This window comes from Cibotium barometz, chromosome 11 (genome assembly GCF_041138505.1).
Source record: "Cibotium barometz isolate CiBa-2024 chromosome 11, ASM4113850v1, whole genome shotgun sequence".
Lineage (NCBI taxonomy): Eukaryota > Viridiplantae > Streptophyta > Polypodiopsida > Cyatheales > Cibotiaceae > Cibotium > Cibotium barometz.
The window spans coordinates 33,397,238-33,410,772 of NC_141056.1; the positions used below are offsets into that span (position 1 = coordinate 33,397,238).

Genomic DNA, 13,535 nt, shown 5'->3' on the forward strand with positions numbered 1-13,535 from the left:
CAGAATTCATTCAGAACCTAACATGTTTGAGGGATCATATGGCTTAAGTTCGAAGTTATGCTTCTTCTTTTAAAAATCATTACTTTTTTTTGTAACCATGTAATTGGTTCCTTTACTCTATAATATAACTCTGCGCTTTAAAAATAAAAATAAAAATAAGTAGTGTTGCCAAAAATTTTCAAGTGAAATTCTAATTGAGCCACTTTTGCCAAATTTACTTGACCGTGGGAAAAGTCTCTTAGTGATTACATGAGGGAAGAAAACCCATTTGAGAAAGTCAGAATATAGGTGGACGTCTCACAGATTTCTGTTTCGGCTCTCCTGGCGGGCGAGGCCTGTGTGTATCCAGCCAAAAGACACTCTCACACGACGATCTCCTCACACACACATGTAGGCTATAACAATTATGCAATATTCAATCTATGTTGCGTTTCCCATCCCGGAACGACGAGATGCAGACATCACGAGCACGGACCGAACAATCGTGGAAGGAGTACCTGAGGGATCCCTCCCAGTGGTGGGACAACCGAAAGAGCAAAGTAAGTCCCTTTCTTGCTTTAAGTAAGGGGTGATTATCCCTTGATTAGTTAGTCACTCCCCCCTCCTCTGTCCTTACAGACAAGCCCAAGGGACCCAGATTTCAAGCATAAATTTACCCAGGAGTCGCTATGGATAGACGGCTGGTACAATCCATGTTGGGTCAAAGAGAGGCTTACGCCAGGGGGATTGCACAAAGCACAAGAGGAAGAAGAAAGAGGGAAGAATAGTACGGACGGTGGTTGGAGGATGCTTAGCTTAGAGGAAGCACTGCCTTCATTGGAAGAAGGGTTACTTTCCCAGCCTTCTGTTGAGGACTTTGCATGCATCCTGGAAAACTGCAGGAAGGTAAGAGACCGAGCGCATGCACTACGCTTGTATGCCTACATGCACGAAGGTGGGCTGGAAGCGCATACATCACTGGGGAACTACCTCGTCTTGATGTTGGTGGAAGTTGGAAGCATGCATGATGCCCAGCAGGTTTTTGACAGGCTGGTGTATCAGAATGAGTGGTTGTGGAATTCCCTTATCACTGGTTATGCCAAATGTGGGATGCCACAGCATGCTCTCAACCTGTACCAGAAAATGCAAAAAAATGATCATGTACATCCAAGTGCGCATGCTTTTGTGGCCGTAGTGAAGGCATGTGCAAAGCTGAAAGATCTGGGAAGAGGCCTCAAAATACATGCCGCAGTTTCCAGAACTGGGTTTGTTGAAAGAAACCTTTTTATTGGCAGCACTCTTGTCGATATGTATGCCAAATGTGGCTCGCTAGCTGAAGCACAGAAAGTGTTTGACAAGCTGCCAATTCAAGACGTTGTCTTGTGGACCACATTAATCGCTGGATATGCTGAATATGGGCATGGTGAGAAAGCACTCAAGTGTTTTGAGCAAATGCAACTTGAAGGTGTCTCACCGAATGCTGTCACGTTTATTTGCAGCTTGAAAGCTTGTGGTAGTATAGGAGCCACAGACAAGGGCCAAGAGATACATGCTGAGATTGAAAGAAAGGGGCTGCTAGAGAGAGACCTTTTTGTTGGCAGCACCTTGGTCGATATGTATGCTAAATGTGGCTCACTTGCACAAGCAAAGAAAGTGTTTGATAAGCTTCCAATTCGAAATGTAGTCTCCTGGAATACGTTAATGGCAGGTTATGCTGAATGCGGGTGTGGTGAGGAAGCCCTCAATTGTTTCAAACAGATGCAACTTGAGGGGGTCTCCCCGAATGCTGTCACATTTGTTTGCAGCTTGAAAGCTTGTAGCAGGATAGGAGCCACAAACAAGGGCCAAGAAATACATGCGGAGATTGAAAGAAAGGGCTTGCTGGAAAGAGACGTTGTTGTCGGCAACGCCTTAGTTGATATGTATGCCAAATGTGGCTTGCTTGCCATAGCACAGCAAGTGTTTGACAAGCTTCCAGTTCGAGACATAGTCTCATGGACGGCACTAATTGCAGGATATGCTGAACATGGGCATGGTGAAGAAGCACTCAAGTGTCTTGAACAAATGCAACTTGAGTGTGTCTCCCCGAATGCTGTCACAATTGTTTGCAGCTTGAAAGCTTGTGGCAGCATAGGAGCCACAGACAAGGGTGGAGAAATACATGCAGAGATTGAAAGAAAGGGGTTGCTGGAAAGAGATGTTGTTGTTGGCAACACCTTGGTCGATATGTATGCCAAATGTGGTTCGCTTGCCAAAGCACAGCAAGTGTTTGACAAGCTTCTAGTTCGAGACATAGTCTCGTGGAATGCATTAATCACAGGATATTCCCAGCTTGGTGAAAGTGAGAATGTTTTCCATCTCTTTGACAGAATGATAGGAGAAGGTATAAAGCCAGATCTGGTTACCTTTGTCGTTGTTCTCAATGCATGCAGTCGTACATGTCTATTTAGTAAGAGCCAGACATACTTTGAGGCCATGAGCAAAGATTATGGCATTGTTCCAACTCTTGAGCACCACACTTGTGTGGTTGATCTCCTTGGCCGTGCAGGGCAATTAGACAAGGCATTAGCAATGATCAAGAAGTTTCCGTTGTGTCCTAACCTTGTGACATGGCATACTTTGTTGGGTGCTTGTAGCTATTGGGGAAATGTGGAGCTTGGAAAACAGGCCTTCAGACATGCAATGTGTTTGGATGAAAAGGATGCTGCAGCTTATGCCTTGATGTCTCAAATCTATGCAGGCGCTGAGTTACAGGTGGAAGCAAGCAAGGTTGAGGCTATGAGTGTGTAAAAACAAGCATGGAAGAGGCCAGGGCAGGACGGATGACACTGCCAAAAGTGTGCATTCATTTTTGATCTGGGGTAATGCACATTGCAAAACCTAAGGTTTGATGCAAACCTAGAGGATTTGTCACATGCACCCATGCACTGAGGTGCCATGTGACACACTGGCTCATCATCAGTGCTACATTTGTACAGATTTAGTACCTTTTTAGGATTGTTTGTTGTACGTGGTGACCCCTTTGTGAGCCCTAGCCCAGGGACATGCTAGGCACGAGTCCATGTAGGTCATCCTAGCATAGGAAGCTAGCATGTAGAAACACTGGTTAGCAAGGGTATTCAAGGCTTTAGGCCAGCCCAAGCCAGCCTAAGTGCGTTGCACATGGCAGCCCAAAGGCCACCAAAAGGTGGCCAATGAAGGGCCACCTTGTGCTACCAAGGGGCCAGCATGGCCAGCCATAGAAGCCCAAAAGAAGCAGAACAGCTGCCGAGCCCACACGTGTGAAGCGCACACACAAATGTGATTTTCACCCAATCGCAACCTTATTAAACAAGCCGACAACATGATTGCAAAACCGACCAGCACATATGGAGCATATAAAGCAGCCCTTCAGTCCCTTGCAAAGATCATCTTATTCTTACTTAATTCAGCAGTAAATCAAGAGCGGAGACGTGTGTGCTCGTGTCTTTGAATTGTGCATGCATATCTATGGCATTTCATTGTGCTTCAGTCCAAGGCACATCCGGAAGGCTTCTTCAGCGTTCAGCCTTCATTCTCGCATCTCCCTCAGGAGATCTGGGTGTGCATAAAGGCTTCCGAAGTTGTATTTAGTCGATTGTTGGTTCACCTGACATTTGCTCTACATTGTCCTTGCATTTGGCAATCCTTAATAAACCATCACCAGCTACATTGTAAAGACGTTCTCCAAAGCAATAAAGCAAATACTAATGCTTGTGGAAGGAGGCCCTTAAGTGGGTAGATTGGGATCCAATTTGGTATCTCATCTCCAAAGGAATAAAGATGCTTGCGGGAGGAGGCCCTGAAGTGGGTAGATTGGGACCCAATTTGGTATCTCATCGTAGTGGATTGCTTCATTCTCACTAACATAAAGTTATAAAGAAGACCTTACATGATATACTAGTTGCATACTCAGAGCTTCTGGTTGTGACCTGGCTTGGCTACCTCCAATGAGAGCATTTGGTGAATGGTAAAACCGAGGTTAGGAAAAACTTCACCGTGTCAAGAGAAAAAGAAAGAAGCACCTCTGTAGAAGAAAGTCTCCACGAAGGTACCATTGCAGAAGAAAGTGTGTAAAAGAAGAAACACTTCTACAAAGTACTAAAGTTTTTCTTCAAGACTTGAGGGAGAAAAATAGGCTACTAAAGTTATAGCTTAAATAGGTGAAAGAAGCAAAAAAGCCTCAAGAGCAGGGTTTCTTAGATTTTAAACATATGCTTATTCTAATGGAGCAACAAAGGCATCGGGAACTTGTTGAGGAATGGAAAGCCGAGGAAGCCAAATGCAAGGATGATGAAGACCGGTGCTAGGCAAAGCGTGTGGCTTTGGAGTATCAACAGAAGTTCGGTAGGGAAGCCATGCAACTCCAACACTTGAAGACATTGGCAAATCGTACACACTAGTTTGATGGCAACACTTTCCAAACTGGCACCTAGTCCCAATTTCTCCACCACCCCATCCACCATCCTCATCCCTGCACAACCAAATTTCAGCAAGTATATGTTGGTAAGTGTGATCATCGTGCAGTCACTCATTTTATTGCTAAGATTGTAGATTCTCAAGACAAAGTCCATATGGTAGCTGTACACCTTACTAGGGAAGACGTTACTTGGTGGCGTCATTGGTCAGGTCTTCATTTAGACCAACCCCACTAGCATGACTTGTTACGTTTGTATCCGACCTCAAAGCTATGTTTCTTTCACCTTAGTATCTGACCAATTTGGAGGATGACAAACTCTTCCAGAATGGGCCTCCAACGTTGACCTATTCCAACAAGGTCATTACCATGGTCCAATAGTTGTGAAGTTGAAAGAAGAGAAGTTGAAACATGTTCTCAAGGGGTTGGATGTAAACATTCAATTTCTCACGTGAAATTTTGGGCCTTAGTCATATGATTGGGCTCTAACTCTAGCTTAAAATTAGGAGATGATGATGATGAACAAATGCAAGCTCAAGTCCCAAACCCTAGTAACAAGGAGCACATAACAATAAAGACAATAAGGACATCAAGTCTTAGAGCACCTCAAGCGAGAAGAAAAACATAGAGACCAAGCCTAAAATGATGTATGAGGAGAAGGCCAAGGAGGACATTATTGGGGGTTATCTCCAGCCAAACGAGCAAAAATGGTCCTAGGTAGAGAGTCGATGTTTTTTCCATCAAGTAGGCCATGGTGAGAAAGATTGTACCAAATGGTAGGCTGAGAAAGCCCACAAAGCACCATCCTCTACATGTCCTAGGTAGAGAGTTGATGTTTCTTCTTCCATCAAGTAGGCCATGGTGCGAAAGATTGTACAAAGTGGTAGGCTGAGAAAGCCACCAAAGCACCATCCTCTACATTGTCCATCGTCGAAGCTACCCCTACCCCTCCACCCTTGATTGTGAATGCCGTCACTTATTGCCCACTTTGAATTAGTTCTTCCACTGGTATTTGATGATAGGTAGGAGGGCAAGGATGAAGGGAAGATGAAAGATCTAAGCCGTGTCGATGGCACAATGAAGGTACATCAGTTCATTGTTCTTTTCGATATGGGCAACTTTGAGGACACCATATCTCCTTGCGTTTGGTCTACATTGTCCTTGCACTTGGCAATCCTCATTTAACAGTCATCAATAAGTTTTTGCATTGTAAAGTTGTTCTTGAAAGCAAAAAAGAAAATACTCCTCCATGTGGCAGTGGGTCCTTAAGTGGGTAGATTGGGATGTTAACTCTTCATAGTCTCTCACTATAGCTCTCTCTCTCTCTCTCTCTCGTGAATAAAGATTCAAGTGGATTGCTTCATGCTCACTAACATAAAGGTATAAAAGAAGCTTTGTTGTGCGTCACACGATAATACCGGTTGCATGCTACAAGAATTTTCTCACAAAATGAGAGAGAATTGCTTTTGCTCTGTTCTTGGGGTGGTGGCTCTCTGGTTTATGGTTGAGTTTTCATTCTTGCTAGTTGTGTTGTTTTTGGTTCGCCTATTTAGTAAGTAACAGTATGCTAGGTTAGTAAAGGCATAAGGAAGAGCATTTATAAGCTAATGTGCATGTGTGTGTGTGTGTGTGAGAGTGAGAGAGAGAGAGAGAGAGAGAGAGAGAGTCATGTTAAGGTCTTGTAAAATAGTACTAGGGTCTATGAGACCATGGTAATGCCTCGAGAGTATCTATCATGCACAACGTCATGAAAAGAGTTGAAAGAAAGAAACTAGTTAAGTATCTGATAAGAAAGGTTGAAATTCTATTTTTTTAAAACTAAAGATACCTTCCCAAAATGGTGGAGACCGTGAGGCATGATACAAATGCACATAAAGAGTGTACCCTATAAATATCCACGTAACATTTGCTCCTCCATCTTTGCAATAAGAGTCTTTGCGACATGGTCGGGTCTTGGTCGCTAGGTGATGGTTGGGCCTTGGTGCATTGTAGTGCTTTTGTATGATTTTGGTCACCTGTTTTGTTTTTGGGGTTGTTTAGTGAGAGGCCTCGGATGTATGCTATATAACATACCAATAGTAACATGATTCCAAGCCCCTATGAGTGATTGGGGTTGTACTAATAGTGGCAATGTAATGAGACACTCTAGGATAAGTTCTTTGTGGAAGGTTAAGTGTTTGGGTGAAAACTTAAGGTTTATAGAGTTTTTCTTGGAGTGAAGTTTTTGAAGTCTCATTTGCACCAAAATTCCTTCAAATCTTTATGATAATATTGTGCACAAAATTTGTAGTTTCTTGTTGATCTCATCATTAGTGTTAATTAGAGAGTTATTGAGCGATTGAGGGTTGATACTTCTAATTAGGGTGTTGCTACATCCTAATTAGGGTGTTGCTACATCCTTGTATGTGTTTTTCCTCTCATTTGACATCTCAAACTCCCTATCCAATTTAGGGTACATTTTTGAAAATTTTATAGATTCGGTTTTTTAAGTATTTAGGCTAATTAATATTTGTCATTGTATTAATCCTCATTGCAAAAGGGTTATACACTAGCATTAGACACTCAAATTACTAGACCTTCCTTATTCATTGCATAGAATCATGGCTACATCCTACCTCATTAAAATATTCAATGTGCAATGGCTTTCATATTTGCCATGTGAAAGTCAAGTATATGCTAAATGAGGGTGAACCTATGGGGCATACTAAGTTGGAGAGAGGAGTGTCCCACACATGAATAATTGAAGAATGCATGGGTGGGACTAGATGAAAAAGGCTTAGCTATAATTGCATTGGGTTTAGGAGATTCGATCTTACATCACATTGTTGACTTAAAAATATCAAGATAAGTGGCTCTTATGGAGCAAGTGCAAAGGCACAAAAGCAAGGCTACATCAACAACGGGAGAAGAGAAACCCTTTTCTCGAAAGGAGGAACAAAGTACAAAGGAGCCATGAGAAAGGTCATGTGCCATTATTATGGCATGAAGGTAGGACACATGGCTAAGGATTGCTAGCATTAGTGGGTTGAGGAGGCCAACATGATGGTTAACAAAGAAGTTTTCGTCCAAGTTGATATTGTGTTAATTCTTTCTATCTTTAGTGGTGTATATGTCCTATCAACTACCTTTTTGTTGTTATAATTCTTTCTATTTATTATGATCCTTAGTGCTAGGCTTCATTATGGCTGAGTCTACCCTGTATCTCCGGAGCTCTGATAGAAACTCAGTACACAACTTTGTATGAATGTATGCTCGTGTGTGCGCGCGCGCGTGTGGGGTGTGTGTGTGTGTAGGAGCATATATTGATACCAAGTTCTACACCCACTATTGGTGAAAGATCCCTGCTCCCTCCGCGTAACGAATTTAGGGGTGCTAGCAGCAAAAGTAGCACTTCTTGCGCAAGACAGAGTCTCGCACTCGGGGCCTTGCCCACGAATATCTGGACAAGAGACTAATCTCTCGGTTCTTTCAAAATCGAACCCGAAAAAACTTCCCTCGCCCAGAAGGCATAGGCGATTTTTCTAGGAAAAATTATTCTAACGTAGTCAAGAACCTTAAATTACCCTTTTTCATTTCAACCAAACTCGCAGGCCACATGGCCGGATCAAGGGGGAACTTGCACTTGGATAATAGAGAGCAACGCTTTTTCCCCCGTTAAGAGGCACAATCGTTGATTCTTTTCCATATCCGTGATTTACTTTAACTATCGTAACTTAACAGAATTGGGTCTTATTATAGGGATCCATCAGTCCAGCCTAACCCCATCCAGTCCCATGGGTTAGCCAACCGTCCAACCACTGTATTGATAGGATCTATTTAGAAATTTGGTTATGTTTTGCCCTGGGTACCAGGGAAAAGAGTTCCCAGGTCCACTAGCCAGCGCTTCAAGCAAAATTCAAGATAGTCATACCACTTACACACCCAATATGAAATTGCCTTTTTCACAGATTCAGCTTTCTTTAAAATAATCTTTTAATGAAACCATAGTATCACTGATCATAATCCTCCAAAATATCTAGCTTGAATTCTAATTTTCAATCATTCCTTCATTGGTGTACCTATGGCATCATTGGTAACCAAAACGCTCACCACACTCAGGGGCCTTTTCAATAGTTCCTATATAATCATATAAAAATCCAAATGGACTCTCTATTGAAGATCAACTAGATCAATCAACAAGATCCATATAAAAGGGTCATGAACTCATCTGTTGGAGACCAACAAGGTCAATCAACCAGATCCATGATCAGAAAACAACTCCAACTCATTTTTCTTTCCCGATGCACGCATGGGTATCTTCGGCGACCCAGAGCCTGAGCACCGTATGGTCAGCACCCTCTAGGCTCCTTTGCAAGTTACCTAGGGCTTCACTCATAGGTCGTTTCCTTGGTCCCTTATCCACCGTACCGAAAGCTCACCATTTTAATCGACCGTAGGCTGGTCAAGACCTCGGCCGACCTTGCCACGCGAGACGTCCTTCATTGACTCTCCGTCAGCTAGTTGCAACTTTATCACTTACGTCCGACCTTAATCTACAAGATAGTCAAAATGCTTCCTAGCGTTCTTGACATAAAATAGTCTTTAAAAACAGGTTCCATATACAATTACAGTTTCCAACAACTCCCATCTGTCCACATCATTCTATGTCATTTCTCATTATTCTACATTCTTCTACATTAATTCACATCGCACATTTGTATCCATTCCCATCGTCCTACATCCATTCTCATCCATTTACATCCACTCTCAACATATCACATCCATTCACATCCATTCATCTCTCACATTACATCTATTCACATCTATTCAGATCCATCCATATCTCATTACATCCATTCACATCCATCCACATCTCATCAAGTCCATTCACATCCATCCACATCTCATCACATTCATTCATATCCATACATAACATCACATCCATTTACATCTATCCAGATCCACATCACATCACATCACGTCCATTTATATCTATTCAGATCCACTTCACATCCATACACATCACATCTTATCACATCCATTTACATCTATCCAAATCCACATCACATCACATCCATTTATATCTATTCAGATTCACATCACATCACATTCATCCACATCTTATCACATCCATTCATATCCATCCACAACTCATCACATCCATTCACATCTCATCACATCCATTCAGTACGGTTACTCTACTTTCGATACTAATAGAACTTTTCTAAGTTTCTGTCAAAATTGCTTGGCTTAGTTAAAGATTACTTTTTCTCGATCCCATTAAATCTAAGTATCAGAGTGTTGTTAAAGGTTTAAAGTTGTTGCCAAATTGCAGAAAGAGCATTTACGTATTGTGTTTTCATTCCTTAAGCTTCATTTAATGAGGACTAAATCTAAACTTCAGTTACTTTTTGGATCCTTGATTCTCTCAGGATTTCAGATTCTCTTTTTTGATTAAGAATTATCCAAGTTTTCTTGATGGATATTTTTACATTCTTTCTCAAAATTTTTAAAATAAGATATATTCAATATTTTTCTTTTTGAATAAAAGCTTTATGAAATTTACAAAATCAATTCTATCCATTTTTCTTAAGAAAATGATAATACTCAGAATTCTACTTTTGATAAATACTCATATTTTAGATAATTCCAAAAATTTATCTTTAAAATAAATTTATCAAAATTTCTCTTTTCTCTTAATTAATCAATTATGTATAAATACTAAAAAGTATTTTTTTCATGAATATGATAAAAATCATTCTTCTTGCATAAAATATCTAAACCTAGAATATGATAGGAATTCTTTTTTTTGCTTTATTCAAAATATGCATAAAATTATGATTTATCTTTTTTTTTGGGAATTTTTTTACCATAACTTCGTTGGTAATTACTGATAATATTTAATTTTTTATTTGAATTAAAAACTTGTAATGAAAATATGATAGAAACTTCTCTTTTAGACTTAAAATTAAATTATGCATACATAGCATAATTATAGCCATAATTATAAGCATAATTATGATTATTTCTCTTACTTAAACTAGAATAATCATTCCTCATTTCTAAAATTGTTAGTATAATCTCCTCTCAATTTAGAATGAGATAAAGTGATTTTTTCTACTCATAATCAAGCTAAAAAGTCTTAACCATCATTTTTTTACTAAATTAAAATCGTGAAATTATCAATTCTCATTCTCTAGCTCATCAAGTGGCCTAGAGTTTAGATTGAAACAAGAGATTATTATTGAAAATCATCCTTTTACTAAGGATCTAGTCATAAAGATGATTAATCTTTTCAAGAGATTTTTTTAAAAAAAACATTATAATTAAGCATAAAGATTAACAGAATTCTAAGTGGACATTATGAATCTTTGGAAAGCTTGATTTAAAGAAAGAACCATTACTTTGAAAGCTTCTCAAGCTTGAGAGGGATCGAGAAGAAGAAAATCATTGAGAATTAAAAAAAATCATTAAATAGGATTACCTTTGAATTAGGCTTGATTCTTTGGCTAGAAGTGAAGCCCCTAAGCAAGTCCTTGGCCACCAAGAGAGAGAGTAATCTCCAAGAGATGGAGGAGGATAGAGAAGCTCCAAAGCTCCCAAGAAGAGAGGCAAAATAAAGAGATAATAGAAATATGCTAATTTTGAGGATAATACTGGCATGGTAATGCTCCAATATGAAAATACAAAGGAATGAGGGTCTATTTATAGGTGAGGGAGGCCACTAACTAAGTCCAATTGGATTCTAGAGTCTTTCAACCGCTTCAGTTTGACCCAATTTGGAGAAGATTTGGATCAGTTTGGCTCCCTTTTTGATCCAGTTTACTTCAGGAGAGAGGAGAGATAAAAATATCACATTTTTTTTGAATTAAAAAATCTAAGAAATGATGATGAAGACGGCGCCTAGCTCAAGTGGGATTCCCACCTTATTAAGGTGTCAAAAATGCATCATTTCACTTAAGTATCTCATTTTTTAACTAATATACCTTAGTTTTTAACAAATAAACCTTGTATGCAGTCAATATCTTATGTGAGCATTTACTCATTTTTGGGTTATTTTTTTATTCATTGTATTTATCTCATCCCAACACTTGGATTAATCCTATTGGCTCTTTGGAACCTTATTTGGACCTTATTGTTCAAACATTTTTGAAAATGTGGACCCTTAGGCTAAGGTCTCTTATACACATTTTCAATTAATTCCTAATGCACATTGGAAAGTTCATTTTGAACTTCTGTTTCAGGGGAATTCATCTTAGACATTAGGAGAATTTTTGTATCCAAAGATATCTCAATTTTGAATTATCTCTCTAGATATTTTCTCTCTCTCTAGGTTAAAACAGGGTAAAATAAGATCCTTTTTCCATTCTTGAGGGGGGGATGATTACAAGAGACTGAAGGGGCGGTTCTTACACCTGTACATCTCAAAAGTTGGGGAGAGAAATCTTACATCCTACCTCACTTAAAAAACGCGAGATGTTATCATCTCGCAGTAGTTGGAGAATAATCTTTTAGTTCTCTTTCTTCTTCTATTACTTCCAGTGTTAATGCCTTGGAAGTAGATGGCCGATTTGGGAATATCTCTCTTTGATTTCCCCTATTATGAGGAAGAGGTCTTGCATTACTTTGCATTGAAACTGAGGGTTGGTTAGAGAGTCTACCTCTGGGGTTTCCTTGATTTTGACGGAAAGAAACCCGATTACTCTGGAAAGAAGGAGTTGGCATCTGGAATCTTGGTCCCTGACTTCCCTGCCCCAAAAACCTTGATCCAAGAGGAGTTGGACAATCCATACTACGATGACCGTATCCTTGGCAGTTAAAGGATTTAACTGCTTTGTTCAAGGGTGGGACAACTGAAGTTGAATTCTAGGGGATTGTGTTTCGGGAAAAAGACCTTTTTTTCATTCTGGAACTTTTCATATCCTGAGTTTGACCTGGTTGTCTCTTAGTAGGCGGTGGAAAGTTGGAATCACCTTTCGGAACTTATATCTTCTGAAAGATGATGTGCTGGCTTCGGCAGAACCTTGATAACAAAGGCCTTGGCGAAATCCTTTGCCATCCGCACTGCTTCAACCATGGAAATTGGCTTGGCATTCTTTACTAGGGTATCCAAAGGTTCTTTCATTCCCCGAATGAATCTAGCCATAAGCTGTTCATCCACCAACGGTGGCGAGTATTTGAGGAGGAGAGCGAATGCTTGGTGATATTCTTCAATAGTTCTGCTCCCTTGGGTTAACTCTAAGAATTCATTTATCTTGGTTTTTAAAAAGCCGAGGACAGAATCTCTTCCGTAGGTAAATCTTGAGATCATTTCATGTCTGGGTGTTCCGATCTAGATGGTTTGTCTCGTAGTGGCTTCTCCATGCAACTCTAGTTGTTTCTACTATCTTCAGCCTTGCAAGAGCTATTTTACTCTTCTCGTTGTATCCGGTGACATCGAAGTATTCTTCCATTGCTTCGATCCACTTCTCCACAGCCTTTCCCTTCACCCTTGAAAGGTCCAGGCTGAGCTCTATGAAGAGCTTTACGCGAACATCTGTGTCGAGCTCTTTCTCTTCGACTTGGGGGTTAACATTCCTACCACGAGATGACCTCAATCCATGATCCTATCAACACGAAAATTCTTGTTAAGTCCCTTTTTCCAAATTAATGAAGATGCTCTGGTGAAAAGACCACTTTATTTATAATTCAAATTCAACTGATTCTGGGGTTTCTTATAGTTTGGTCAGCCCCCACATTCAACTTATCTTCTTTTAGCCAGAATTCAAAAATTATCATCTTTCAATCAGAATCCAAATCAATTAATCAAATCTCAACCAGAATTCTAAAATCATATCAACCAGCATCCGAAATCATCATCTAGGATAGCATTTTTGCTTATAACTTCAAGGTCTTAGATTCACTCGTATATATTGTCAGTAAAAGAGCTGCAGTTATACCCACGGTATATACAGGTAGTCATGGTCCTTGGAGCTATAGGGTAAATACCATCATATCTAGGTCTCAAGCAAGTCAGGGATTCCACACAATTGTGGCACTTCCATCTGAAGACCCAATTCCCAATTTATGAATCTTCATTCTGAATACCAATTTGTATGAATTTCATCACATAATTATAATATTTTACTGGTAACTCATAAAT

General features: G+C 40.0%; 1 protein-coding gene across 1 annotated transcript; it reads left to right on the plus strand.

The window, feature by feature from the left end:
* The first annotated feature begins 290 nt into the window (after positions 1-290).
* On the plus strand, positions 291-3,335 carry LOC147634080 (pentatricopeptide repeat-containing protein At1g15510, chloroplastic-like). The gene is made up of 2 exons (XM_086805187.1): positions 291-539; positions 619-3,335. The coding sequence occupies exons 1-2, from the start codon at positions 423-425 to the stop codon at positions 2,767-2,769; spliced, it is 2,268 nt and encodes a 755-aa protein (XP_086661313.1). The 5' UTR covers positions 291-422; the 3' UTR covers positions 2,770-3,335.
* Positions 3,336-13,535: the final 10,200 nt, after the last annotated feature.

Bases quoted from the DNA above. Each gene is read 5' to 3' on its own strand.
- LOC147634080 (XM_086805187.1), top strand. From the start codon at position 423: ATGTTGCGTTTCCCATCCCGGAACGACGAGATGCAGACATCACGAGCA. The intron at 540-618 runs GTAAGTCCCTTT...CTGTCCTTACAG, and splicing joins GGGACAACCGAAAGAGCAAA to ACAAGCCCAAGGGACCCAGA.